Source organism: Prionailurus bengalensis, chromosome D1 (genome assembly GCF_016509475.1).
Source record: "Prionailurus bengalensis isolate Pbe53 chromosome D1, Fcat_Pben_1.1_paternal_pri, whole genome shotgun sequence".
In the NCBI taxonomy this organism is placed as follows: Eukaryota; Metazoa; Chordata; class Mammalia; order Carnivora; family Felidae; genus Prionailurus; species Prionailurus bengalensis.
This window is the reverse complement of record NC_057346.1, coordinates 21,077,770-21,102,924: the sequence shown is the minus strand read 5'-3', so window position 1 is coordinate 21,102,924 and position 25,155 is coordinate 21,077,770. Positions and strand designations below refer to the sequence as shown.

The 25,155-nt window shown below is 41.1% G+C and overlaps 3 protein-coding genes across 4 annotated transcripts in view; 2 read left to right on the top strand and 1 right to left on the bottom strand.

Moving 5' to 3' along the window:
* The window catches only part of VWA5A (von Willebrand factor A domain containing 5A), a 36,464-nt gene extending 28,427 nt beyond the window's left edge, over window positions 1–8,037 (bottom strand). For both annotated transcript variants that reach the window (XM_043579689.1, XM_043579690.1), the window contains exons 1-7: window positions 7,955–8,037; window positions 6,947–6,991; window positions 4,733–4,790; window positions 4,411–4,613; window positions 3,885–4,107; window positions 3,587–3,762; window positions 3,193–3,307 (exon numbers count right to left, since the gene is read on the bottom strand). In XM_043579689.1, coding sequence (XP_043435624.1) covers window positions 3,193–3,307; window positions 3,587–3,762; window positions 3,885–4,107; window positions 4,411–4,613; window positions 4,733–4,775 — 760 coding nt within the window. In that variant the 5' untranslated portion in view covers window positions 4,776–4,790; window positions 6,947–6,991; window positions 7,955–8,037. The remainder of the gene's footprint in view (window positions 1–3,192; window positions 3,308–3,586; window positions 3,763–3,884; window positions 4,108–4,410; window positions 4,614–4,732; window positions 4,791–6,946; window positions 6,992–7,954) is intronic.
* Window positions 8,038–12,471: 4,434 nt separating this feature from the next.
* LOC122484208 (olfactory receptor 148-like) lies at window positions 12,472–13,469 on the top strand. Its single transcript, XM_043582210.1, is given in 2 exon segments — window positions 12,472–12,943; window positions 12,946–13,469. Coding segments are annotated over 2 exon segments (996 nt in total).
* A 10,499-nt stretch (window positions 13,470–23,968) lies between these two features.
* Window positions 23,969–24,907, top strand: LOC122482498 (putative olfactory receptor 10D4). The gene has a single exon (XM_043578818.1). It carries the CDS (start codon window positions 23,972–23,974, stop codon window positions 24,905–24,907), a length of 936 nt encoding a protein of 311 aa, XP_043434753.1. The 5' UTR covers window positions 23,969–23,971.
* The last annotated feature ends 248 nt before the right edge of the window (window positions 24,908–25,155 follow it).

The following is a 25,155-nucleotide window of genomic DNA, read 5'->3' as shown; positions in this document are numbered from 1 at the left end:
TGTTTAGGTCTTTAATTATACTTTTGAAATAATGAAGGCTCATGGGCAACTCCTATGTTGGCAGTTTGCAAGAGCTGACAGTATAAGTGTCATACACACCAAGGAAAGTCCTCTGCTTTGGGGATGAAACATTTAATGATACTCTCCGGAAGTGGGATGTGTGTTAGACTCTAACAGCATCATCCAAGCAACACTGTGAAGGAAACCATGGGAGTCTGACCCATGTTACCAGGCTGTCAAAGCTTTGGTTTTATTTTGAGGAACAAGTGAAAACTGATGCAATAATTGAAATGTTAGTATTGAGACAGAGATGAAGTGACAATGGCTGGGTGATTAGATCCACTCCAGTTTTACAGTTCAGAGAATATAAGAGGACAAAGAATTAAATTCCCATACCTGACTGTTATAAAGTGATTCCAGGATTTATAGGTTTAAATACTCAGTAGCCTTGGGATTCAATACGACTACAGGATGTGGTTTGTTTTAATCTCTTACCCTTGGGATACCCCAATGACCAAACTGGCTTCCAAATGAAATGGTCGCAGCTCATCAAATATTTGCTTGAATGCTAGTTCAAGAATAACTTCTAAAAAATCCAAATCGCTGCATACAGAATGGAAGGGTAGCTTTTTTTTTTTTTAATGGGCAAGGTAAATTCCATTCTATTTAAAGAGGCAGCTTATTGTAGTGGGATTGGCATTGGACTGGTAAATCAGACAATCTACCATGACAATGAAACAGGTGCGTATGTTTAATGTGTTTAGAACAATGCCAGATATACAGTATGCACTATCTAGGTATTTCTACTATAATTCCTTTGGCTTGGCTCAAATTATTTTCACCTTTATGAGTGTCTGCTTCCTCATTTTTAAATAAGACATTTCAAGCAAGCCCTAGCTCTTCTGCTTGCTGCCCTCAGTTTCTTCATCTGAACAATCCAAGTAGTAATACCTGACTCAAGATCATGTTAAGGGTTCAGTGATACATATTTAAGGAACTGAATTGAGGCCTTAACTCAGGTTAAGCTCTTAATAACAATTTTGGAAAATTATTTACCAACTTTTTATGCTATTTTTATTAAATTATACATATAACATTTTAAAAATAATGTTCTTAATATGGTCAAGTATGTTCTAAGTTTAAATATATATATATATATATATATATATATATATATATATACACACATTGGGGGGCGCCTGGGTGGCTCAGTCAGTTGAGCATCCAACTCGTGATTTCAGTTCAGGTCATAAACTCACAGTTCCTGGGTTCGAGCCCCACGCTGGACTTAGCACTGACAGTGCAGCTGGGGGTTCTCTCTCTCCCTCTCTCTCTGCCTGTCCCCAGATCATGCGTCTCTCTTTCTCAAAATAAATACACTTTAAAATATGTGTATACATATGTACATATGTATGTAAAGTACTTTCATCATGTAGTAATATGCTTCATTTTGTAGAACTGTCAGTGGGTTTAGTGAGCCAAGCTGCCGGTTGTCATTTTCTTCCTTGGATGAATGGGAACAGAAAGTCATCTTGACCAGATATATGATCTAGAAAGTGAGATTTGAGCGGCCCTGCTAGAAGGGGATTCACAAGATCATAAAGGCTTCCCCTGATATCCCACTCTGGCCCGCAGAGCCCATCATAGAGAGCAGATGAGGAATTCCGCCTAGGGGCCAAGGGAACTTCTTGGAAGGAAAGGAACTGAGATCCTAATCCATACCTTTTAAGATTCAGCACTATAAAACTTTCTCTGGTGGATTAGAATAATCCTGACTGAAGACCAGGTCGCTACTGTGGGCGTATTTCATGGGCACCCAAGGGGGAGGCACCAAAGGGAAAGGACAAAAACGGTACAAAAGGACAAAACTAATGTACAAAGACAGGGCATGGAGCTTAGTGGAAGAAGAGCTGGAGCAAATCTGGTTGAGGCTGGGAGCCCCTCTACCAGCTTTAGCATGGACAACTGGCCCAGAGAAAAAATGGTTGAACAAGTGAGGGCAAACTAAGGAGCTCTAAATCGACCTTGGCCAAACATTAACAATGGGAGAGAAGGATGGCCTCTGGAGGACCAACTACAGGAAACTGTCTTCATAGCAGTGTAGTTACAGAAGTAAGAACCTAACCCAAGCTATAGCATTGTGACTATGACTGTCCCCAAACATCCTTCCATTCCACCAATGTGAAAAAAGCTTCAGAGGTGGCAGTACCTCCAGTTAGACTTTGGTCCCTGCAATCCAGGGACATGGCTTCCCAGGAAGGCCCAAGACAGCAATAGACTCCTATGGGTTATACCAGTTATAGTTATAAGGAACAGTACACACATGGTAAGGAAAATTTAGAAAATAAGGGAAATTAAAGAAATTAAAAAACTATTAAGAGACTATATCCAGTTTTTAACATACTTAGAAATTAAGATCCCAGGGTGAGATGAAAAATCTCTGGAGATGAATGATCAGGCATTATCGGATTTGGAAATCTTTGATAATTTGAAAAGTGAAAATGTCACATCATTATTTTCATTTTATTTTTTCCCCACAAATGAATATTTACTTTTTCATTGAAGTATAATTAACACGCCATGTTATACTAGTTTCAGGTACCCGATATAATGATTCAACAATTCTATACATTACTCAGTGCTCACTACAATAAGTCTATTTGCCATCTGCCACCAAACGTTATTACAATCTTATTGGCTATATTTCCTGTGCTCTACTTTTCATCACTGTGACGTACTTATTTGGAAACTGAAAGTTTGTACCTCTTAGTACCATAGATAATAGATAAGAGGATATCTAAAAGAAATAAAATAGACTAGAAATAGATAAAAGGGATTCGGAGGTACACATTTCCAGTTATTTTTATTTTATTTTATTTTATTTTATTTTATTTTATTTTATTTTTATTTGCACTTGTAGAGACTGATCATTGCCATCTATGTTTGTAAACTAGTTGTGTTTCCTCTTGTGAATTATTTGTCCATGTCCTTGATCTCGTTATCTACTGATTCACTTAAATTTGTCTCTAAGACACAACCACATGATACTCATTGTATCTAACCGTAATATAAGCTCTTTGAATGTTTTACCTACTACTGGACAGAAGAAAAGTAAAGTGAGGGTAATTTGAGGGAAATTCCAAGACAAGAGTTACCCTTTAGGAGGTAACTACAAAGGGAGAAAGAAAATACCTGGGTTGTTTTTAGGATTCCCCAACTCCACAGCTACACTGGGGGTATGCACTTCCCTGTAGTAAATCAGGAGTTCCACATCTCGATCAAATTTGTGTCCATCAGCCAAGGAAATCTGAGTTGGGAACAAGCAAAAGAGCCATGTTAGAACTATCACTGCTTGCTGCCTGGGGCTGAGGTCAGAGCTGCGGGCTACAGGCTTCTTCCTTGAGTGAGCATGATCAGCGGCAGGGGCAAGAATGGAGAGAAGGCTCTGGATAAAGAAGGAACAAAGTAGGATTCCCTCTACTTAGTAGGGAAAAGTAAGGAACATTTTGGAAAGACTGAGTGAGGAACAAGGTCAGAACCCAAAGAACAGGGGTGCTGGCAACAACATTACTTTCTTATGAATTACCTGGGCAGAAGTCTTCTTATCTCCAAGGTACTCAATAGGACTCAAGGGGCAGTTGGACTGGATCGTCTCAATGCCATGCTGGGAACTGACAGTGGCAGTCATGCTGAACGCATAGGGCAAGTCATCCAAAGGGACTATGGGAGTCTTCAAATCAAGGCAACTGTCCTCAGGCGATCCTACAAGAAGTTACCTTAGTTCTGTTTTCCCTTCTCATATTTCTTAGCACCCCTACGACACTTGAGGGGGTTTCCCAAATTATATAAGCCACCACCAGTATTCAAAAGGAAAGGATACTCACCAGAGCAACGGTATCGAGGATTCAAGACAGCTGGGAGCACATAGCGCAGGGCCCCATCCGCTTCCAGGGGCAGCTCCTGCACGTACTTCAGGGTGAGTGCCACCTTTGACCCAGGTTGCAAGTTCCCCACATTGCAACAGAAGACGTCCCTGGAGCACTTGTCCTCTTCCAGGAGGAAAGCTTGGTGGCGGTGGCTGATGGCACTCTCATAGATGATGTGGGCCTACGGATAACAGGGAAAGGAAGGTGATACCAAAGGTGGCATGGCTAAATGAAGAGACGAGCGGTACGGAAAACAGAGACTGATGGAGAAGCCCTGTGATTGGTCTTGCCAAGGTCACAGCTCTACTGTGAATGCCTGATGGACTATTCCCCCCAGATGATTTTAGGAAAATAGCAGCTAGAGGGGAATAGCAGAAAGAGCATTCAACATCAGCATTTTTTGTGAAGTTGCATATGCTAGAGATCCTAAGAGTACGCATTAAGGAAATAAGAAGGGAGGAGATAATCTACTCATCCCCAGTACCTTCTTCTTATCCTTTAATTCTGCTTTAATTGTCTTCCCATCCACCATGGCCTCAAAGCTGTAGACAGCTGAATCTTCATCCATGGGGAACACAAAGAAGGTCTCCAAAGGAAATTTCTCTTCATTTTCATAGTTTAAGGTAGCAGCCACACCAGCCACAAACTCACGAATGGACAAGGTCACACAGATGCTCTTCAATGGCACTAGAGATAGACCAGAGTTCAAGTGGTGAACAAACTTTACCAGAAGGCCTCCTGCATGCCAGGCATTGGGCTAGATGCCAAAGACACAATGGCAAGTTAGGGTCATGAATCATGCCTACCTGGTTCCTCTTGGCGGGTTAGTAGGCCAGAAGGGCGCACCATGGTGATGCAGGGTTACTGTGGAAAAGACACATCATAAATACAGTGATATGTTGGGGATTATTTATTCAAAGACCAGACCTCATGTGCTCCTGTCTGGCACGAGAATACATTCAGAGGATTAATGGGAAGGAGAAAGAAGCTGTGAAGAAGGGGACGCAGATGCCAATAGTAACACTCCTTCTAAATGCCAGTAAGATTCACTATGTACCCAATAAACAGGAAGTCTCTGAAACACCCTGAAGCTGGTTCAAATACCAGTTCCACTTTTTCAAATATACCATTCCTTAGATACTGTATGTGGAATAACTAAAATTATCTTAACCCCTTTGAACCTCAGTATTTTCTTTCCACAATGAAAACCATATACTATTTGTCATATATGCATATATGGATTTATATATATGAAGTCCTTAGAATAGTGCCTGGCCTACAGGAAGCGTTTAATCAATGATAATAGACTTGTATTGCTCCTGCTGTAATTGTTACAGTTGTTAAATAGACCTTGCCTGTTACTTTGGATCATGCTAAACAGAGACCTGCACTGAAGAAGCGTCTTGATCCATAATGGTCCCCTGCAACTAAGATCACTTACCTTGTGACTTTTCTTTTGGGACTCACAATTGAAACCACTGTTTCCTCCATCCAAAGTATTCTAAGATATATATATATATATAAATATCACATATGCAACATGACCTCCATTTTATTTTATTTTTTATTTTTTTAAATGTTTATTTATTTTTGAAAGAGACAGAGACAGAATGCAAGTGAGTTAGGGGCAGAGACAGAGGGAGATACAGAATCCGAAGCAGGCTCCAGGCTCCCAGCTGTCAGCACAGAGCCTGACGCAGGGCTCGAACTCACAAGCTGTGAGATCATGACCTGAGCCAAAGTCGGATGCTCAACCGACTGAACCACCCAGGTGCCCCAACATGACCTCTATTTTAAATCATGCCATCCTAACCACATATTCCAAATTTTATTATAATCTTAGACACCTATTTCGTGTGATATGGTAACAAGAAGATACATTTACATATCTAGATTATGATTTACACTATGATTCTTTTATCCAGAGAATGAGTGGGTGGGTCTGGTCCTAGTCATTGGCCCTAGTACCCCTGGAAGCTGCCCTCTGACCATTCTGAACAGAATCACTGGTCACCTTGCCTTTCCCTGCTCTGTCAAAGGGTGACATGAGCTACAATCTCCAGCACCAGTTAGGGGGCCTTTCACTGAAAACACAACTTAAGCAGCTAAAATGGAAGTGTCTGGTGTACAGAGAATGCCGAAAAAAACAGAAACTTATGTACTTATCCAGAGTCCCAGAAGCAGACGAGGCTCTGGGAAGCCCAACCTTCACTGAGGAACCCACAGGCCAGAAAAACATGCAGGCTCATGAGAAAGGCAACTTTCCTTCCTAGAACAACATCCCCCTCAAGGATTCTGAAGCTTCTGGAGGACTACTTCTAGGCCCTCTATGCTCATCCCAATCACCATTTAAAACCTCACCCTACTCCCATCCAGAGCAATGTCCACGTCGCTCATCCATCTGATGGCAATGGTGCATCTTGTACACCATGCCCCATGTCCACAGATCAGCGCCAATAAATCAGGGTCTTCATTCTGTATTTGGTATTTCGAAGAACTGGATAAAAACTGAGTGTGGTGGGGTGCCTGGGGGGCTCAGTCGGTTAAGTATCCAACTTCAGCTCAGGTCATGATCTCACCATTCATGGGTTCAAGCCCCACGTCAGGCTCTGTGCTGACAGCTCAGAGCCTGGAGCCTGCTTAGGAATCTGTCTCCCTTTCCTTCTGCCCCTCCCCCACTCATGATCTCTCTCTCTCTCTCTCTCTCTCTCTCTCTCTCTCTCTCAAAAATAAATAAACATTAAACAATTTAAAAAAAACTGAGTGTGGCAAAATGGCTCCCATTTGATAGAAACACAGAGGGCAGTAGCAGCTGTGGGGAGAGGAAAGAATGGTCAGGAAAAGGACTTCCATGCAGATGCTTGACTGAGGTAAGATCTGGTAGGACGGGCTGGGGTTAGAGGAGGGAAAAATTTCTAAAAATATCAGTAGGAAGCTTACAACAGGAGGAAGACCCAGGACCGTCGACAACTGAAGAAATGTGTCAAGTAACCCAATCTCTGAGGCTTGGCAATACTCACCAAGGATGGCTTCCAGGTGAAGGGACAGAAGCAGAGGAGTATCTCCTACAAAGAAACAGTCTTATTTCCCAATTCTAACCCCAGAACAAATCCTTCATTGAGGGGAATTTGCTTTTCTGCACCTTCTCCCCCACCCTTCTCCGTACAAACTATGGTGGTTCAGAACTAGTTCTCTGCCCCCCAGGATGCCATTTCAGAAATGCACCTGGCAACACTGACCACAGCAGCTGACCAAGGTCAAAGCGTTGAATCTGAGGCGGCTGGGAAAATAGAGGGGGGGGGGGCCCATTGAGCCGGAGGGCTGCGTGTTAAGGTGGACCCTCAGGAATCCAAGAGTCCAGGCACCTAGCGGTTCAGCCACCCACCTAGGAGAGGGCGGAGCCAGCGCGCTCGTGGCGCAGCGGGCCACACCCCTGCAGCCTGTTGCAGGGGACAAGAGGGGAGTGGAGCTCAGATAGAAACAGAAAGTGATTTAATCTTTAAAATTTCAGTCCTAGATTTGCAGCCTCCAAGTATTAACAGAAGCGACCAGAGTCGCTTTCTTAAATTTCTATAGGGAAGGGTTTAGAGGCTGCAGTCCTACTGGGATCGGGGGTAGGGGGAGGTTTGAAACTCCATTTCCACAGCAGAAAATTCGATAAAATTGAGAAAACATCAATCTTCTACAAGAAAGAGAGAGAGAGAGAGAGAAAGAGAGAGAAATAAGTAAAGTTAAAGAGAAGGAAAGTAAAAAGAAGAGGGACCTTGAGAAAATCAGCAGATGCCTAAATCCCCTTTCCAGCCCTCACCCCCACCCCCACCCCCCACAAGATCCCCCTAAACTGCCAAACCTGCAGAAAACCCCCGGGGAGCGAACACCAGGATTAAATTCCCCCACCCCTTGGGTTTGCAGTTAAAACAAGCCCCAGCGGGTTTGGAGATGGGGAAAGGGAGCTGGAAAGGGCGCGTCTTGGCCGTCAAGGTTAAGGGGTGTGATCCAGCCCCAGCGCGGGCTGCGGGATCCCCTACCTTCTCCCGCAGTCTGGGCGCTCTGAGTCACAGCCGGGGGGAAAACAGCTGCAGTCAAAATTTCCAGGAAGACCCGCCCCTTCTAGGGACCGGTTACAAAGTGGCGACTACTTGATTAAGGGATCAATGGAAAATTCTTCAACCCTCGAACGTTTGCTGTTTTTCCAACGCCTAGTCTCTGCTAAGGACCAATCAGAAGACAGGCAAAGGGAAGAGACTGTTTTACCAGTGAAGTGCTTTCACAGTAACATCAACAATCACATCAAATCACATCATATTCCTGTAACAGATTGAATTACCCAGGACTTACTGTGCACTAGGCCCTACTAATAATACTGTATGGTAGGCCCTGAACTTTATGGGCATTATCATTGATTTCTAATCTCTAGTTTGAGTTATTTGTCCCAAGACTGCATCCTTCCTAACAGCACAGGGGGGGAGGGCCCGGAGACCGGACAATGCTCACAGGGACCAAGTCTTCCAATCATGGATCACTTATGGATTTTTCATCAGGATCATAAAATTAAGGTGTTTGGTTTTTGGTTTTTGGGTTATTGTGGGTTTTGTTTTGTTTTTTTGTTTGTTTGGTTTTTTGGTTGGTTTTTTTTTTTTTTTTTTTTTTTTTTTTTTGGTGCTGGGGCTAACAACGTAAGAAGTTAGAATATCTATGCTCATTTTGCTGGCTAAGGAACACTAGAAGCGATGAAGTTTCCTATGTCTTCTTTATTTCAAAATGATCTGTTAAGTCTGAGGCTTAAAAAAAGAATTGTATTGCTATTGAGAATATGTAGAGGGTAAAGAAACATAATACATATGAAAACTCAGGTTCATTTTGGTCTCTGCAATGTATTCATGTTTACTTTCTCTGAGTTTGTTGTCTTATCTGTAAAGTGGAAATAATGGCACACTTCCCTCCCTGGGTTGTTCTTAAAGATTCGGTGGATCTTGACGTGATGTGATGTGTGTATATACACATGTATGGTAAAGCACAATATGAGCACAGATTCTATTTTATCAGTTTTAGGCTCTAGGACTATGTTCTTTACATGTATCAAACTAATTGTGAGAGGGAATGATCCTTTTCTCTTGGTAGAAATCACATCTGGTATTGTTTCTCCTGGCTATAACTTCTGTTGGCCGAAGTGTCTGGTCAACAAAAGGAAGAGGCTGGAAGAATGGGCAGAGTTCATCTTCTGACCCGGTTGGACTAGAGAGGTTAAAAAAAAAAATTGTTTGCTACAGACCGTATATGGCAGCTGGTTTGGAAGGAACTGAATCAAGAAACATAGAGATGATGCTGGTTATTGGAAGGACACTTATATGAAAAGCCTCTGAATGTGGCACAACGTACATAATTAAGTAGACCTTAATAGCTGTTAAAAATATGAATGTATTTTATTGATCTGTTTATTCATACTTCGTGTAAGCCCGATGAATAATTCACTCTTTGCATATAGGCAATTTAATAAATCCAATGATCAAATTTTGAAAGAGAACATGCAATTCATTCTTTTTAAAAAAATTTTTTTAATGTTTATTTATTTTTGAGAGAGAGAGAGAGACAGAGCGTGAGTGAGGGAGGTACAGAGAGAGGGAGGGACATAGAATCTAAAGCAGTCTCCAGGCTCTGAGCTGTCAGCACAGAACCGTGAGATCATGACCCGAGCCAAAGTCGGATGCTTAACTGACTGAGCCACCCAGGCGCCCCTTGTAGTTCACTCTTTTAGTCAACATATAATTACTGGGCTTCTACTGTATGCAAGGCATTGTTCTAGACATTGGCATTTTGGCAATACCAAGACACAAAGACCCTTCCCTATCTGGAGCTTACATTGCAGGGGGAGGAAATAGTCAATAAACAAATACGCAAGTAAATAAAGAAGAAAATATCTGGTAGTGTGAGTGCTTAAGGAAAACACGTTTGTAGTGTAATAGAGAATAAATACAAGCCACCTTAGATTAGGTGTCTCCACCCAAAATTCTGTCCTTGTGACTTTAGGTTGCTCAGTAATCTCTAATATCAATTCTCAAGTTTAGCCCAAGTTTAATCAAGTCTATGGTCTTTCAGAATAAAGACATTTCCTAGCCTCCCTTAAAGCTAGGTATGACATTATGACCGAGTTCTGGCCAATGGGAAACAAAAAATGATGTGTGTAACATCACACCATTCCCTTTCAAAGCAAAGAGTATGGGGCGCCTGGGTGGCTCAGCTGGTCAAGTGTCTGACTTTGGCTCAGGTTGGTGGGTTTCAGCCCCATCTCAGGCTCTGTGCTGACAGCTCAGAGCCTGGAGCCTGATTTGGATTCTGTGTCCCCCCCCTCTCTGCCCCTACCCCACTCATTCTCTGTCTCTTCCTCTCAAAAATAAACAATAAACATTAAAAAAAATCAAAGAAAAGAGTATGGCCACCTCCTCACTTTCCCCTCTTCCTATTCACTGATAGAAATGCACCACCAATCATAACTTATTCCTTTTCCTTCTCTTCAGGAAGGTCCATTCTTCCTTAGCTCTCCCTTCCACCTGTCAAGTACATGCTTTTCCCCCCAACAAGAGACAATAATGAGTCACCAGCAATTATGAAGATATTCAAGGCTCATCTTATCTCTTCTAGTTCAGGAATTAGATACCCTACATTTTGATGTGCACCTAAATTCCTTCCATTAGGCATGGACTCTCAAGCTAACAGGAGGCTCGCTATAGCCATTGCTTTCCAGGATTAATAAAAAAAGGCCTAAAGTAGTCTAAAAACAAAAGGAATCATTTCAGAGCATTCTAAAATCCTATTCAAATAAACACACTTCCTGGATGCTACTATTTTCTAAGTTCTAGAGATACAGTGCTGAACAAGAATAGACACAATCTCTTCATGGAACTTATACTCGAAGTATGTCTATAAAATAATTTCCAACTTTTCATTCAGTTACTTATCTAACAAATATTTAAATGCCAACTCTTTACTAGCACTGGGATAAGTATTGTGGATTTAATGACAAATTATGATGCTTACTCTCAGGGGATTTACAGTCTAATAGAACCTAAATTCAGTTCCTTTGGAATTTCTTTTGTATATATGAATAGTATTAACCTATCTTACCACTTCCAATTTTTTTAGAAGATAAAATTATCAATTAGTAACTACTAATTATGGAAGAGGATTGAAGAAATCAATCAGGAATTATAATTGGAAGTCAGGAAATTATTAGACAATTTTCATATACTTCGGATCTCTATTGAATCACGAAAGTCAAAACTGAAAGTGAGAGTATCATGCATGCCTTTATGGACAATTCACAAGCACCTCTGAATCCTAGGCTTGTAACAGACAGCTGACCACAGCACACCCTGGTGGCAATTCCTATTCTCAACATATTCTGTTCTGTGACTTTTTCCTTTAAAATAAAACAAATAGTTACACACATAGAAGCAGAGTGCAGAATGGTGGTTGCCAGGGGTAAGGATGAGAGAGAAAATGGGGACAGAACCAAGGGTATAGAGTTTCAGGAAGGCAAAATGAATAAACTCTAGATATCTGCTGTACAACATCATGCTTACAGTTAATAATACTGTATTGTACACTTAAAAATCTGTTAAGAAAGTAGATCCCATTGTAAGTTTTCTTACCAGAAAAAAAATTAAAAATTTTAAAAAGCAGAAAACACAAAAACAGTTGTGGAATTGAAATCCTTTTGTTGCACTAAGGAGTCAAAAATTCCAGTTGTTAGCAAAGATTAAACATCCGTATCTACATCTTTATGGGTGATGTAACTTTACTAAAACCTACCTTCTACATAATACAACTTAGCTACTAATCTTTAGACAATTTAAAACCCCAGGATCACATCCAGATTTATCACTGATAGTTTCTTTTCAGTCAAATGAACATTGCTAAATAAGAAAATTCTCAAACTACGGAATGTATTCAATTAGAATAATACTAATACAATTCAAATTCTAATGCACATTGTACTGAATTGCAATCGATTATTGTCATCAAAGGTGTGGGTGCCCACATTAACCTTTGACCAATATTTAGGGTATTTGACCGTATCTTTGATTAACTGTAGACATGTTCTGAAAAGAAATCAGGAGGAAGTGGCTTCCAGGTTAGTCTATTTTAGGGCATGTATTATTGAACAATTGACTGTGGATGTTAGTTAAATTATGTTCATCTGTTCAATATTGAGCTCTTTGTTCTCTTAGCCCATCCAGTATTTCACCATAGTAATGTTTCGTATCGCATTGTATCCATGTTCATTAAGGACGATGACATCCCGTGACATAAAAGCATGCACTCTATTTGCTTCACTGTCCTCTAAATGTCTTTGGCAGAAGCCTAATTCTTAATTTCAGCACCATATTTATGTTGAAACAAAGCCTGGGCCACCTGGCTGGCTCAGTCAGTAAAGCATGTGAGTCTTGATCTCAGGGTTGTAAGTTTGAGCCCCATATTAGGTGTAGAGATTACCTAAAAATGAAATCCTTTAAAAAAATTTTTAAATAAACAAAGATTGATGGTGATGAATGTCCTGGTATCGTGTCTGCCTCGAGTCATTCTCCACATTCATGCTTTCACCGTCTATCTCTATCCAGACCTCTGCTCCGGGAACCTGAGGAATCACACAGAGTTCCATGAGTTTATTCTACTGGGAATACCTCAGACAGAGGGACTGGAGACTGTGCTATTTGTCATCTTCTCATTTGCTTACCTCTTCACCCTGCTTGGCAATTTACTCATCCTTACAGCAATTGTTTCTTCCTCTACCCTTCACACCCCCATGTATTTCTTTCTGGGATGCCTATCTATTTTTGACACGTTGTTCCCAACTGTAACCTGTCCCAGGATGCTATTTTATCTCTCTGGCCAAAGCCAAGCCCTTTCTTATAAGGGCTGTGCTGCACAGCTCTTCTTCTACCATTTCCCGGGGTCTAGCAAAGGTTGTCTCTATTCTGTGATGGCCTATGACCGCTTTGTGGCCATCTGTCACCCACTGAGGTCTGTGTCAGCTTAGTCATGGCAGCCTGGCTGGCAGGTTGTCTCCACGCCACCATCCTGACCTCCTTCACCTTTTGGTTAACCTACTGTGGCTCCAACCAGGTGGAGTACTTCTTCTGTGACATTCCTGCTGTCTTACCCCTGGCTTGTACTGACAGCTCCCTGGCCCAGAAAGTGGGCTCCACTAATGTTGGTTTTCTGGCTTTAATGCTTTGGTTCAGTGTCTGTATCTCCTACACACGCATTGGGATTGCCATTCTGAGAATCCGATCAGCAGAGGGCAGGCAGAAAGCTTTCTCTACCTGCAGTGCCCACCTCACTGCAATCCTCTGTGCCTATGGACCTGTAATCATCATCTATCTGCAGCCCTCACCCAACCCGTTGCTTGGTGCTGTGGTGCAAATATTAAATAATATTGTCTCACCCATGCTGAACTCGTTAATCTATTCCTTAAGAAACAGGGAAGTGAAAAGATCCCTGAAAAGAGTGTTCTACAATGTAGTATTTATTTCTCTGGCATAAACTATGGGTTTCTTAAATGGATTTTGGAAATTTTTGTCTCAACATCATCTACTTATTTTCTCCTCTTAAATAAATAAGAAGATAATAGAAAATGCTTCCTTGAAAGTGTTATATTTTGTTTCCCTAATAAGATTTTCTATGTATGTCTCTGTAACACTTGGGGCCCCAAAAATTATCCCCCTGATACTATCCTCAGTGCCTTATTCCTGGGTAAGGAATCCATGGGGCATAGCAAGCAGCTGGAGACAGACTTCTTATCTTCATAATGCAACCAAGTTTGTCTTGTTGAGGATAGTGAGGATCGGTGGTGGTCCAAGAAGCACCCCTCAATAGTCCATCTCCAGGCTAAATCACCCTTCACTTCATTTCTCTTGCTGCATTTGGAACGTTCCTCTTTTCTGCCTATAAACATTTTCAGTTCCTCCATGTTGCTAAGAATAGTATTGACACATATAGAGCATGATCTGCTCTGCAGACACCATGATGAGCATTTCACAGTATTATCTTATCTAATCTTCGCATCACCCCATACAGTGAATTTCCCATTGTATAGAAAGAAAAAAAAAAGGTTTTGAGGATTAGAGACCTCAAGTAGTGGACTCAAGTTTGCACAATAAGCAGTAAAGCAGACCTCGAACTCAGATCCGGGTAACTCAAAGCCCCTACTCTTAATCCCTTTTTTACATGACTCCCTAAAAGTCCTGCATGGCAATTTGCTCATCCTTATTACCTCTCTCCAGTGCTCATGATGCATAGAAAATGTTCGATAAATAACTGGGAAAATATTCCCTGGCATAGGTCATGTTCACATGTTGACTTTACTATTATCTCTCTTTATTCTGTCACTATCCATTCTCCCATATGCAGATAGTGATGCTGAGAAATCGCAATCGTTGTCTTGCCCTTTGTAACACATCTAGTTACGTGGTAAAGCCAGGCCTAGACCCAAGCTGGGCTTGGGTCTATTAACTCCTATTAACTATTAACTCCTATTAACTCCTATTAACTCCTATTGTTCTGGTTTTCCTTCTACCCCATCCTGCCAATGTTACTCCTTAGTATGAAAAGGTGGGGAAAGCCTTCCCCCTGTCCTGTGTTGTTTGAGGAGAAGAAGGCCTAATTATGAGGTTCAACCACCAAGATCATCTGGTTCTCCCACCAAGTTCCATTTTCCAGCTTGGTCTCCAATAATACTGGAGTTGATCATTATTTTTCAATTTTTTTTTTTTTTCCAGAATCTAAGGAGAAAGAAGGGTGTTATTTGCTGGAGATCTCACAGACACAACAGCCCTTAGTTTTCATGACATTTTGGTGATTTGTAGTTTTTATATTCCATTCTTATTCACAAAGCTTCCCAACCTACTTGAAAGCATTTAAAACAAAGCAAAAAAAAAAAAAAAGTGAAAATCCTAAATAAAAAAATATGTTACTGCCCTTACAAAAGGCATAAAACAAAAAGGACAAAATGAAGCCCATTTAAGTGTAGATAAATGACTTAAGGTGCAGTATAAGGATTCTGATGGTGAATGGATAAACACAACGTGATATATACATACATGGAATATTGTTCAGACTGAACAAGCAAGGAAATTCTGACACGTGCTACAGCCTGGATAAACTTTGAGAGCATTATTTTAAGTGAAATATGCCAGTCACAGAAAGGCAAATACCATGTGATTCCAGTTATACGAGGTATTTAGAGTAGTCAAATCAACAGAAAAAGAAAAGAGAATGGTGGTTTCCAAAGGCTGGGAGAGGGGAAAATGGGTAGTTGTTTAATGGATATAGAGTCTCAGGTTGACAACAAGTTTTGCAAAAAGTTCTGGAGATTGATGGCGCACCAGTACAAAAATACTTAACACTACTGAACTGCACTTAAAAACGGTAAAGATGGGGCGCCTGGGAATCTCAGTCAGTGAAGCGTCCGACTTCAGCTCAGGTCATGATCTCACGGTTCACGAGTTCAAGCCCCACGTTGGGCTCTGTGCTGACAGCTCACAGCCTGGAGCCTCCTTTGGATTCTGTATCTCCCTCTCTCTCTGCCCCTGCCCTACTCGTTCTCTCTCTCTCTCTCTCTCTCTCTCAAAAATAAATAAAACATTTTAAAAATTTTAAAAAGGGTAAAGATAGCAAATTTTATGCAGTGTGTAGTTTACCACAATTGAAAACTACATCTGCTTATCCTTTTTTCACATTTCCTGTGGTTTTTGAGTTTGCTAGTTCTCTCCCTTGTCTTGTAACTACATACACTTCTGAACCCTCTCAAATCACAGTCTGATTGTTTAACATCTCAGTTTGGTGTGGGCAGAGAAGACATGTAGCCTAAGTTGTCCTTCAGGGGATGTGCCTGTAGTCACTATTCCCTGAGTCCTTAACCCTTACCTAGCACTATGCAATTGCTTTATATACATTCTCTGCCTTATCTACGTGAAGAATGCGGAGACCATTTCACAGAAGATGAAACAAGGTTTAGGGATGTCAAGTAAGTTTCCCTAAGTCACACAGTTTGATTGTGGATAAAACTAGGATTCTAGCTCACATCCTCACACAGCTGTACACAATCTAGCAATTTTGCAGAAACTGGGAAAATAAATGTTTGACCTTGTACACACACACACACACATCCCCCCAAAAATCTTACTCTTGCTTTTTTCCTTTTAATATTTCTGATGTATGAGAGCTACCCCACATCATTTCTTATTCCTGTCTTCAAGCCCCCCGAAAATCCCTTCTCTTAGCCACCTGTGACTCTTCCTTTTATTTTCCATAAGTCACGCTGTGCTTTTTCTTTCATGAATCTTTCCTTCCTAGCTTCTCTAGCCCTCCCCTTATCCAATACACTGGTTTTATAAAACAAAGGCTCGGGGAATATGAAAAAGGCTTCCATATAGCAGATGGAAGCAACAAACAGATTGTGAATACTTACACCTTATTTTTTTACCTTCATATAAATTATCTGTGTGTAAATGGATGACAGAGTGTTCACCCAAGTATTAAAAATGGGTAATCCAATTTTGAGTTATTTCCACTTTCTTCTTTATGCTTCTGCATCACTCTCATGATTTTTCAATGAGATTGTGACATTTATTTTTTAAAAGAGCTATTTTCGGGGCGCCTGGGTGGCGCAGTCGGTTAAGCGTCCGACTTCAGCCAGGTCACGATCTCGCGGTCTGTGAGTTCGAGCCCCACGTCGGGCTCTGGGCTGATGGCCCAGAGCCTGGAGCCTGTTTCCGATTCTGTGTCTCCCTCTCTCTCTGCCCCTCCCCCGTTCATGCTCTGTCTCTCTCTGTCCCAAAAATAAATAAACGTTGAAAAAAAATGATAAAAATAAAAGAGCTATTTTCAAGAGAAAACAGATTAAAAAAAAAAAAAAGACCTCATTATGGGATCAAGGGAGGTTAATTATTCAAGCCAGAAATTTTAAGGGGAAAAAAAGAACAATTACTTTTGAGGAAAAACTAGACATTCATGTCTAAAACCAATGGTGTAACGTGTATTATGTTGTTTATAAATTGTGCCCCAACTAATTTGTAATAAAATGTTCTAATCCCATAGAGTGTGGTTCTATTTTTCTCATCCTCATTAGTTACTATCCTCTGTTGATTCTAATCTTCTGAGTGTTCCCAGAAGATACCTATGGCTGGGGCGGGGGGGTGGGGTGTGCTTTACCTGATGATGATCAGAATCAAAGTCTGGTTCTCAGGGTACATTCAGGTACAGGCAAAAAATGAAGTTCTGTTCTAACGTCATCAGATTAGGCTAAAGCAGGGCATTAATCCACATACGTTCTCAGTAGCATCTCTCTGACTTTGTGACTGGCTTTTCTCCTTTTTTTCTGACCAAGTATCTCAAATTCTGTAGTGCAAGGATCTTCCTTATTTATCTTCCTCGGTGTATTCTAGCTCCGTCTGACAGCTAGAACTATCTCTTCTTATTCCCTCTCTCCCATAATATACTCAAATGTAATGCTGCTGAAGACCCTCTTTGGGTTTTTGTTTTTAATGTTTTATTTATTTTTTGAGATAGAGAGAATGTGAGGTGGGGAAGGCAGAGAAAGAGGAGGGCAGAGGATCTGAAGCAGGCTCCATGCTGACAGGCTGACAGCAGCAAGCCCCACTGGGGGCTCGAACTCATGGACCGTGAGATCACTACCTCAGCTGAAGTCTGACTCTCAACTGACTGAACCACCCAGGTTCCCCCATCTTAGCATTTCTTAAAGTCCTCATAGAGAGACCATTACCTTTACAGTGACCGGCTGGGCCCTGAGTAATTGTTGTTTGGCTTCTCAAGCTTTACCTCACAATTATTTTCCTCTTTCTTTGAGTTCTTCAAATGGGCTGTGTTCCCCTTCCAAAGCTTTTGCACATGCTCTATCCCGGCCTCCACCATGCTGTGCCTTCCCCTTCCTGCACTCTTACTCGCTCTTCAGGTGGAAGATCAGATAACATTTTCCTAGGGACATCCATCTGGACCTTCAGGGAACAGCACCTAGCTACAAATCATGATGTGCACATCCATTTACTGACAGGAAGGAGGGACATGGGTGAACACAAACACTCTCCTTTAGAACTTTTCAACCCATTGAACTTTTCTTCCTAGAATTTGCCACCTTAAGTATTTATAACTTATATGTATGATTGTTTGATTAATGCCTTTCTTCTTTTACTAGACCGTAAGCTCTTTGAGGGCAGAGACCAAGGCCAATTCCTGTTCACCAGAGCATAGCGATTTTAGCACATCATGGCAGCTGCTTCTTAATTTTTCAGGAGTGAATAAATGACTTCACTGAAACTTCTAATTTTTTTACATGACTTTCTTTCCTCTGTCAACCCTTTCTTGTCTTAGCTTCTTGTTTAGTTTAGATTTTTTTTACTATTATTTTTGCTTGCTTTTTTTTTTTTCATTGTAGAGAAAGAGCACACAAGTGGTGGAGAGGGGCAAAGGGAGAGAGAGAGAGAGTCTTTCTTATTTTAATGTTTGTTTGTTTGTTTTGAGAGAGAGAGAGCATACAAGTGGAGGAGAGGCAGAGAGAGAGAAAGAGAATCCCAAGTAGACTTCACACTGCCGGGGCAGAGGCGGGCACCAGGCTTGAGAACCATGAAATCAAGACCTGAGCCAAAATCAAGAGTTGAATGCTTACTGGACTGAGCCACCAAGGTGCCCCAATGAGATGAAGAAGTTCTAGAAATGTATTGTACAGCATAATGACTATAATTAACAATCCTGTATTGAATACTTGAAATTTGCTAAGATGTAGGTTTTAAATGTTCTTGCCACAAACAGAAAGAAAGAGAAAAGAAAGAAAGAAAGAAAGAAAGAAAGAAAGAAAAGAGAGAGAGAAAAGAGGAAAGGAAGAAAGAGAGAGGTGATGGATATGTTGATTAGCTTTATGGTGATCATTTTACAATGTATATGTACATCAAAACATCCAATCATACAACTTAAATATATACAATTTTTATTTGTCGATTGCAGCTCAGTGAAGATTTAAAAAAAAAAATGACTGACCCTTGTGTTCATAGCAGCTTTATTTACAATAACCAAGATATGGAAGCAACCCAAGTGTCCATTAATAAATAAATGGGTAAAGAAAATGTGAGATACACACACACACGCACGCGCGCACACACACACACACACACACACACACACACACAAATGGAATATTACTCAGCCATAAAAAAGAATGAAATCTTGCTATTTGCAATGACATGGATGGAGCTAGAGAATATAATGCTAAGTGAAATAAGCCAGTCAGAGAAATACAAGTACCATATGATCTCACTCATATGTGGAATTTAAGAAAAAAATAAACAAGAAAAGGGAAAAAATAAGAGAGAGAGACAAATCAAGGAACAGACTCTTAACTATAGAGAACACACTGATGTTTACCAGAGGGGAGGTGGGTGGGGAGATGGGTTAAATTGGTAATGGGGATTAAAGAGGACACTTGCGATGAACACAGGGTGATGTACAGAAGTGCTGAATTACTATACTGTACACCTGAAACTAACTGGATTCAAATAAAAATTTAAAAAACAAAAAACAAAACAAAGACTGAATGAAAGCTGCCTTTACAAGTTCAGTCTCAATGCCAAAAATTAATGTTTCCGTTATTTATTGCTACCCAAAATACAACCACTAAACTTAGTGACTTAAATGACAATTTATTATTATAAAAACCAAACCATTTGCTTAACAATGCAGATAAAAATAACTTGCAATTGTACCTTTGTTGCTTATGATAATTCTGGAACATCTTTGCAGTTTCTGGAGGAAAGTGTAAACAAAAATAAGAAAATTTTCAGAGTTATTTTATTAAAGTCTACCCTACTGAGATCTCATCACTGTCCTGTAATAAGTATCATATCTGAAAACGGCTGACCTTTTGGGAACGTAGACCATTTGTATTTTCACTGTGACCATGATATTACATGTAGCACATGTCACCTTAATTGTAAATCAGGTTGGATAGTTCTAAATCATGGACTAAAGATGGTCCATGACACGTATCTTCCCTGAATAAATTGTTACCAGACCAAGGTAAATGTAACGGTATTTCACTTTCTACTCAAAAGTGTATTTATCATCTTTTTTATTTGTACAGACTATTTTGTCTTCAAAACATTAAAGACAAGAACAAATAAAATGGTAGAATTATGAACTTTTACATCCTTTTATCATGTGGAACAAAAACATTAAGTTTACTTTTTATATCAAAATTCCAGAGGTGTAGTAGATCTACCTAAACACTCCTTAAACACTGAAATTTCTATGGCCAAAAGTCCTAGAGAATAGGCCAAATCCCAGTTCCTTTCAAAATTTGTGTATTTATTTTGAGAGACAGAAAGAGAGAGCAGAGGAGAGGCAGAGAGAGAGAGAGAGAGAGAGAGAGAGAATTCCAAGCAGGCTCTGCACTGTCAGTGCAGACAGAGCCTGACGTGGGGCTTAATCTCATGAACCATGAAGGGCTAGTATCCAAAATCTATAAAGAGCTCACCAAACTCCACACCCAAAAAACAAATAATCCAGTGAAGAAATGGGCAGAAAACATGAACAGACACTTCACTGTTGCACATCAACAGACTCTTGCACTGTTGGTGGGAATGCAAATTGGTACAGCCATTCTGGAAAACAGTGTGGAGGTTCCTCAAAAAATTAAAAATAGACCTACCCTATGACCCAGCAATAGCACTGCTAGGAATTTACCCAAGGGGTACAGGAGTGATGACGCATAGGGGCACTTGTACCCCAATGTTTATAGCAGCACTCTCAACAATAGCCAAATTATGGAAAGAGCCTAAATGTCCATCAACTGATGAATGGATAAAGAAATTGTGGTTTATATACACAATGGAGTACTATGTGGCAACGAGAAAGAATGAAATATGGCCCTTTGTAGCAATGTGGATGGAAGTGGAGAGTGTGATGCTAAGTGAAATAAGCCATACAGAGAAAGACAGATACCATATGTTTTCACTCTTAGGTGGATCCTGAGAAACTTAACAGAAACCCATGGGGGAGGGGAAAGGAATAAAAAAAGAGGTTAGAGTGGGAGAGAGCCAAAGCATAAGAGACTCTTAAAAACTGAGAACAAACTGAGGGTTGATGGGGGGTGGGAGGGAGGGGAGGGTGGGTGATGGGTATTGAGGAGGGCATCTTTTGGGATGAGCACTGGGTATTTTATGGAAACCAATTTGACAATAAATTTCAATAAATTAATTAATTAATTTTAAAAAAATCTCATGAACCATGAGATTGTGACTTGAGCTGAAACCAAGAGTCGGACACTTAACTGACTGAGCCACCCCGGTGCCCCCCAGTTCCTTTCAGAGTAAGCTCCATGAGTTGTTCTTGGATCTTCATTTTCTTCATCTATAGAAGACTTCATCAGAGTTTTATGAGGTTAAAATAAGACTCTTTGCCTCTCAGACTCTTAAGTATTTTGAGCAGAGGGGCTATGTCTAGCCACCCCTTCCCTGACCTTTCTGGCTCTCCTGGCAAATAATGGATGCCCCTTCCTGTCATAATTGGTATTTGTTGGAACAAATGAATCCACATATGCACAAATAAGCAAATGAATGAGCACATTTAGCAAAGAATTTGATAAACCATCCCCCGCCCCCCCCCCAAAAAATACTCTTAAGTACACAAGGAATTTAACTTGGAAGCTTAAACAGATGCCAAGTGATGTAAGACAGATGCTTCCAGTAATAGCTGAACTTTCTCTTGGCCTCTTACATTCTTCTTCCCCCCTTTTTCCTGGCAATAAGCTTTTCCACTACCCTTTGGAGAACTGCCCAATTCCACTGTACCCTGTACCGTGACCACAGAGCTAGGCGTGTGACCCAACCAAGAAAATCAGACTTGAATCTGGAGCTGAGGCACGTGGAAGCAAAAGGCAGCTGAGGCTGAGTCATCTGGTGGCGGTGCCCCGTGACTGCTCCAACATTCTTACTGCCGTGGGCCCCGGAGCTGCCCTAGTTCCCAACCTCCCGTGAGCTACATTTTTTTACTCATTTGTTTAATTCTCTGGGCTACCCCAGTTCCTGTTGCATTCAATAAGTCAATCCTATCAGGCAGTGCAGTAAAATAACAGAATTTGTGTATTAAAATAACACATACATATAAAAGAGTAGTAAATACATAAATATGCATACAAAATATGTGATATTGGCACCAAATGAATTTAATTATTATTCCACTGAAGTATATTTTACAACAGAAATCATAAAAGATTTCCTCTTTAATCACTTTTCTTCCCTCCCCACCCCCTCTCTCTCATTTCTAAGGTCCAATTAGACCAAGTAATTAACTGCTCTCTTACTCAATAAGATCCCTGACTTGGGGGGTTAATACCCAAAGGAAGACAAAGGTATTTAAAATCTCCTGCGTTTGGGAATGATCGCAGTTTCTGGAGTCAGAGAGGAAATTTCTGTGAGGGAGTTAAAGTGCATTTAGATTTGTGACATTCTATTAAAAAGTGACTGAAAAGAGAAGAATTCAGGATAACCACCTGCAGACTACAGAAAGATGGGAATTTAGCAGGGGAGGGCTCTTTCCTTCTGCTGGAGAAGGAAAGGAAAACAGCATTCAATAGAACAGTTTTGTTCCCTGTTTGCCATGTAAGTGCCCAAAGTTTGCCCTTCACTTCTCTTATTTTAGATCTCACTGTCTCCTTCCCTTCACAATCATCAAAAAAAAATTTTTTTAAGTGATTGATAGATAGATAAAGATCTTAGGGAATAGCCTTCATGAGTTGATCTATAATTTAAGGATATCACTGTATTGGAAAAGTTAAAACAAGTTGAAAAGATATAAGTTGTTTTTTTTTTAAAACATGGAAGTTGGAGAGGAACCTCTACTACCCCTGTGTCTTCTACTGACATGAAACCAGGCTATTGCTTAGCTTGGGTCTGGTTAGATGAGATAGACTTTGGAGACTGAAATGGAGGCTACCAGTTACTCGATTGCTCTAAAATCCAGAGGATGTGAACCCTGTTAAACATAATCTTTTGTTCATTAAGAGCTATCTCAGACCCTTCTTTTGGAGAGTTTCCCATTGTTGACTTTATACCTAGGGAGACCATCTAAGAAAGACTCTGTATCTTTTGTAAGTATAGCTTATAAATGATTTTGGGAGAGTTAATGTAACCAGATTGTCTTAGATCAATGTAAGAACCTTGAATTGGACCTTGTTTGTCATTAAGACATTGAGCCTTCATATTTGTCCTTTTAGAATCGCAAAGTAGCACTGGTATCAATGCAATTTAGTAGTGTGCATAAAGAATGGAAGATAGGAGACCGGTCATGTAAGGCTCCTTGGTGATATTGTAATAAGGGGCACCTTTTTTTTTTAAACGTTTTATTTATTTTTGAGACACAGAGAGACAGAGCATGAACGGGGCAGGGGCAGAGAGAGAGGGAGACACAGAATCTGAAACAGGCTCCAGGCTCTGAGCCATTAGCCCAGAGCCCGATGCGGGGCTCGAACTCACAGACCGCGAGATCGTGACCTGAGCTGAAGTCGGACGCTTAATGGACTGAGCCACCCCAGCGCCCCAAGGGGCACCTTTAAATTTTTTTTTTCAACATTTATTTATTTTTGGGACAGAGAGAGACAGAGCATGAACTGGGGAGGGGCAGAGAGAGAGGGAGACACAGAATCGGAAACAGGCTCCAGGCTCCGAGCCATCAGCCCAGAGCCTGACGCGGGGCTCGAACTCACGGACCGCGAGATAGTGACCTGGCTGAAGTCGGACGCTCAACCGACTGCGCCACCCAGGCGCCCCCCAAGGGGCACCTTTAAATAGAAACTGCACTGCAGAGAGATGCCCAGTTTGGAGAGAAGCGAGCAGATGAAGACAATTCTAGCACTACTCTTCTAGACCATTGGGCTCCTTTTCCAGTTCACTGACTTACACACAGCTCATTTATATACATATTAAATTTAACCACAGATTTCTTTCCACAGACACCCAAGAGTTGATTCTTCCATAAAAATGAGAAATCACACAACGGTAACTGAATTCATCCTGCTTGGAATCCCGGAGACAGAGGGCCTAGAGACTGTCCTTTTTTTCCTGTTCTTGTCATTATATTTGTGTACTCTCTTGGGAAATGTGCTCATCCTCACAGCTATCATCTCCTCCTCTCGGCTTCACACTCCTATGTATTTTTTCTTGGGAAATCTCTCCATGTTTGACCTGGGCTTCTCTTCAACCACTGTTCCCAAGATGCTGTTATACCTTTCAGGGCAGAGTCGGGGTATCTCTTTTCAGGGCTGTGTGTCCCAGGTCTTCTTCTACCACTTCCTGGGCTGCACTGAGTGTTTCCTGTACACAGTGATGGCCTATGACCGCTTTGTTGCCATATGTTATCCTTTGAGATACATGGTCATCATGAACCGCAGGGTCTGCTCCATCTTGGCCACAGGGACCTGGACGGGTGGCTGTGTTCACGCCATTATTCTAACCTCCCTCACCTTCCAGTTGCCCTACTGTGACTCTAACCAGGTGGGCTACTACTTCTGTGATATACCTGCTGTCTTACCTCTAGCCTGTGGTGATATAGCTCTAGCCCAGAGGGTTGGTTTTACAAATGTTGGTCTTTTGTCTCTCGTTTGCTTTTTTCTCATCCTTGTTTCCTACACTCGCATTGGGATCTCCATATCAAAAATTCGCTCAGCAGAGGGCAGGCAAAGAGCCTTCTCCACCTGCAGTGCCCACCTCACTGCAATTCTTTGTGCTTATGGACCGGTAATCATCATCTACCTACAGCCCAATCCCAGCGCCTTGCTTGACGCAATAATTCAGATAGTGAACAATCTTGTTACCCCCACGCTGAACCCACTAATCTACAGCCTGAGGAATAAGGATGTAAAATCAGCCCTTTGGAATATATTTCACAAGAGAGGCTTCTCTGTGAAGAATAAATGAGAAAATCTAAAGCTTTGCTGGGCAAAGTTTGATTCTCCATTTCTTAGAACAAATTCTCATTTTCAGCTTCCAAGATATTGAAATTAAACATACTCTGAATTGACCTACCACTTAACCTCACTAGATTTTTTTTTTTCAATGTTTATTTATTTTTGGGACAGAGAGAGATAGAGCATGAACGGGGGAGGGGCAGAGAGAGAGGGAGACACAGAATCGGAAGCTGGCTCCAGGCTCTGAGCCATCAGCCC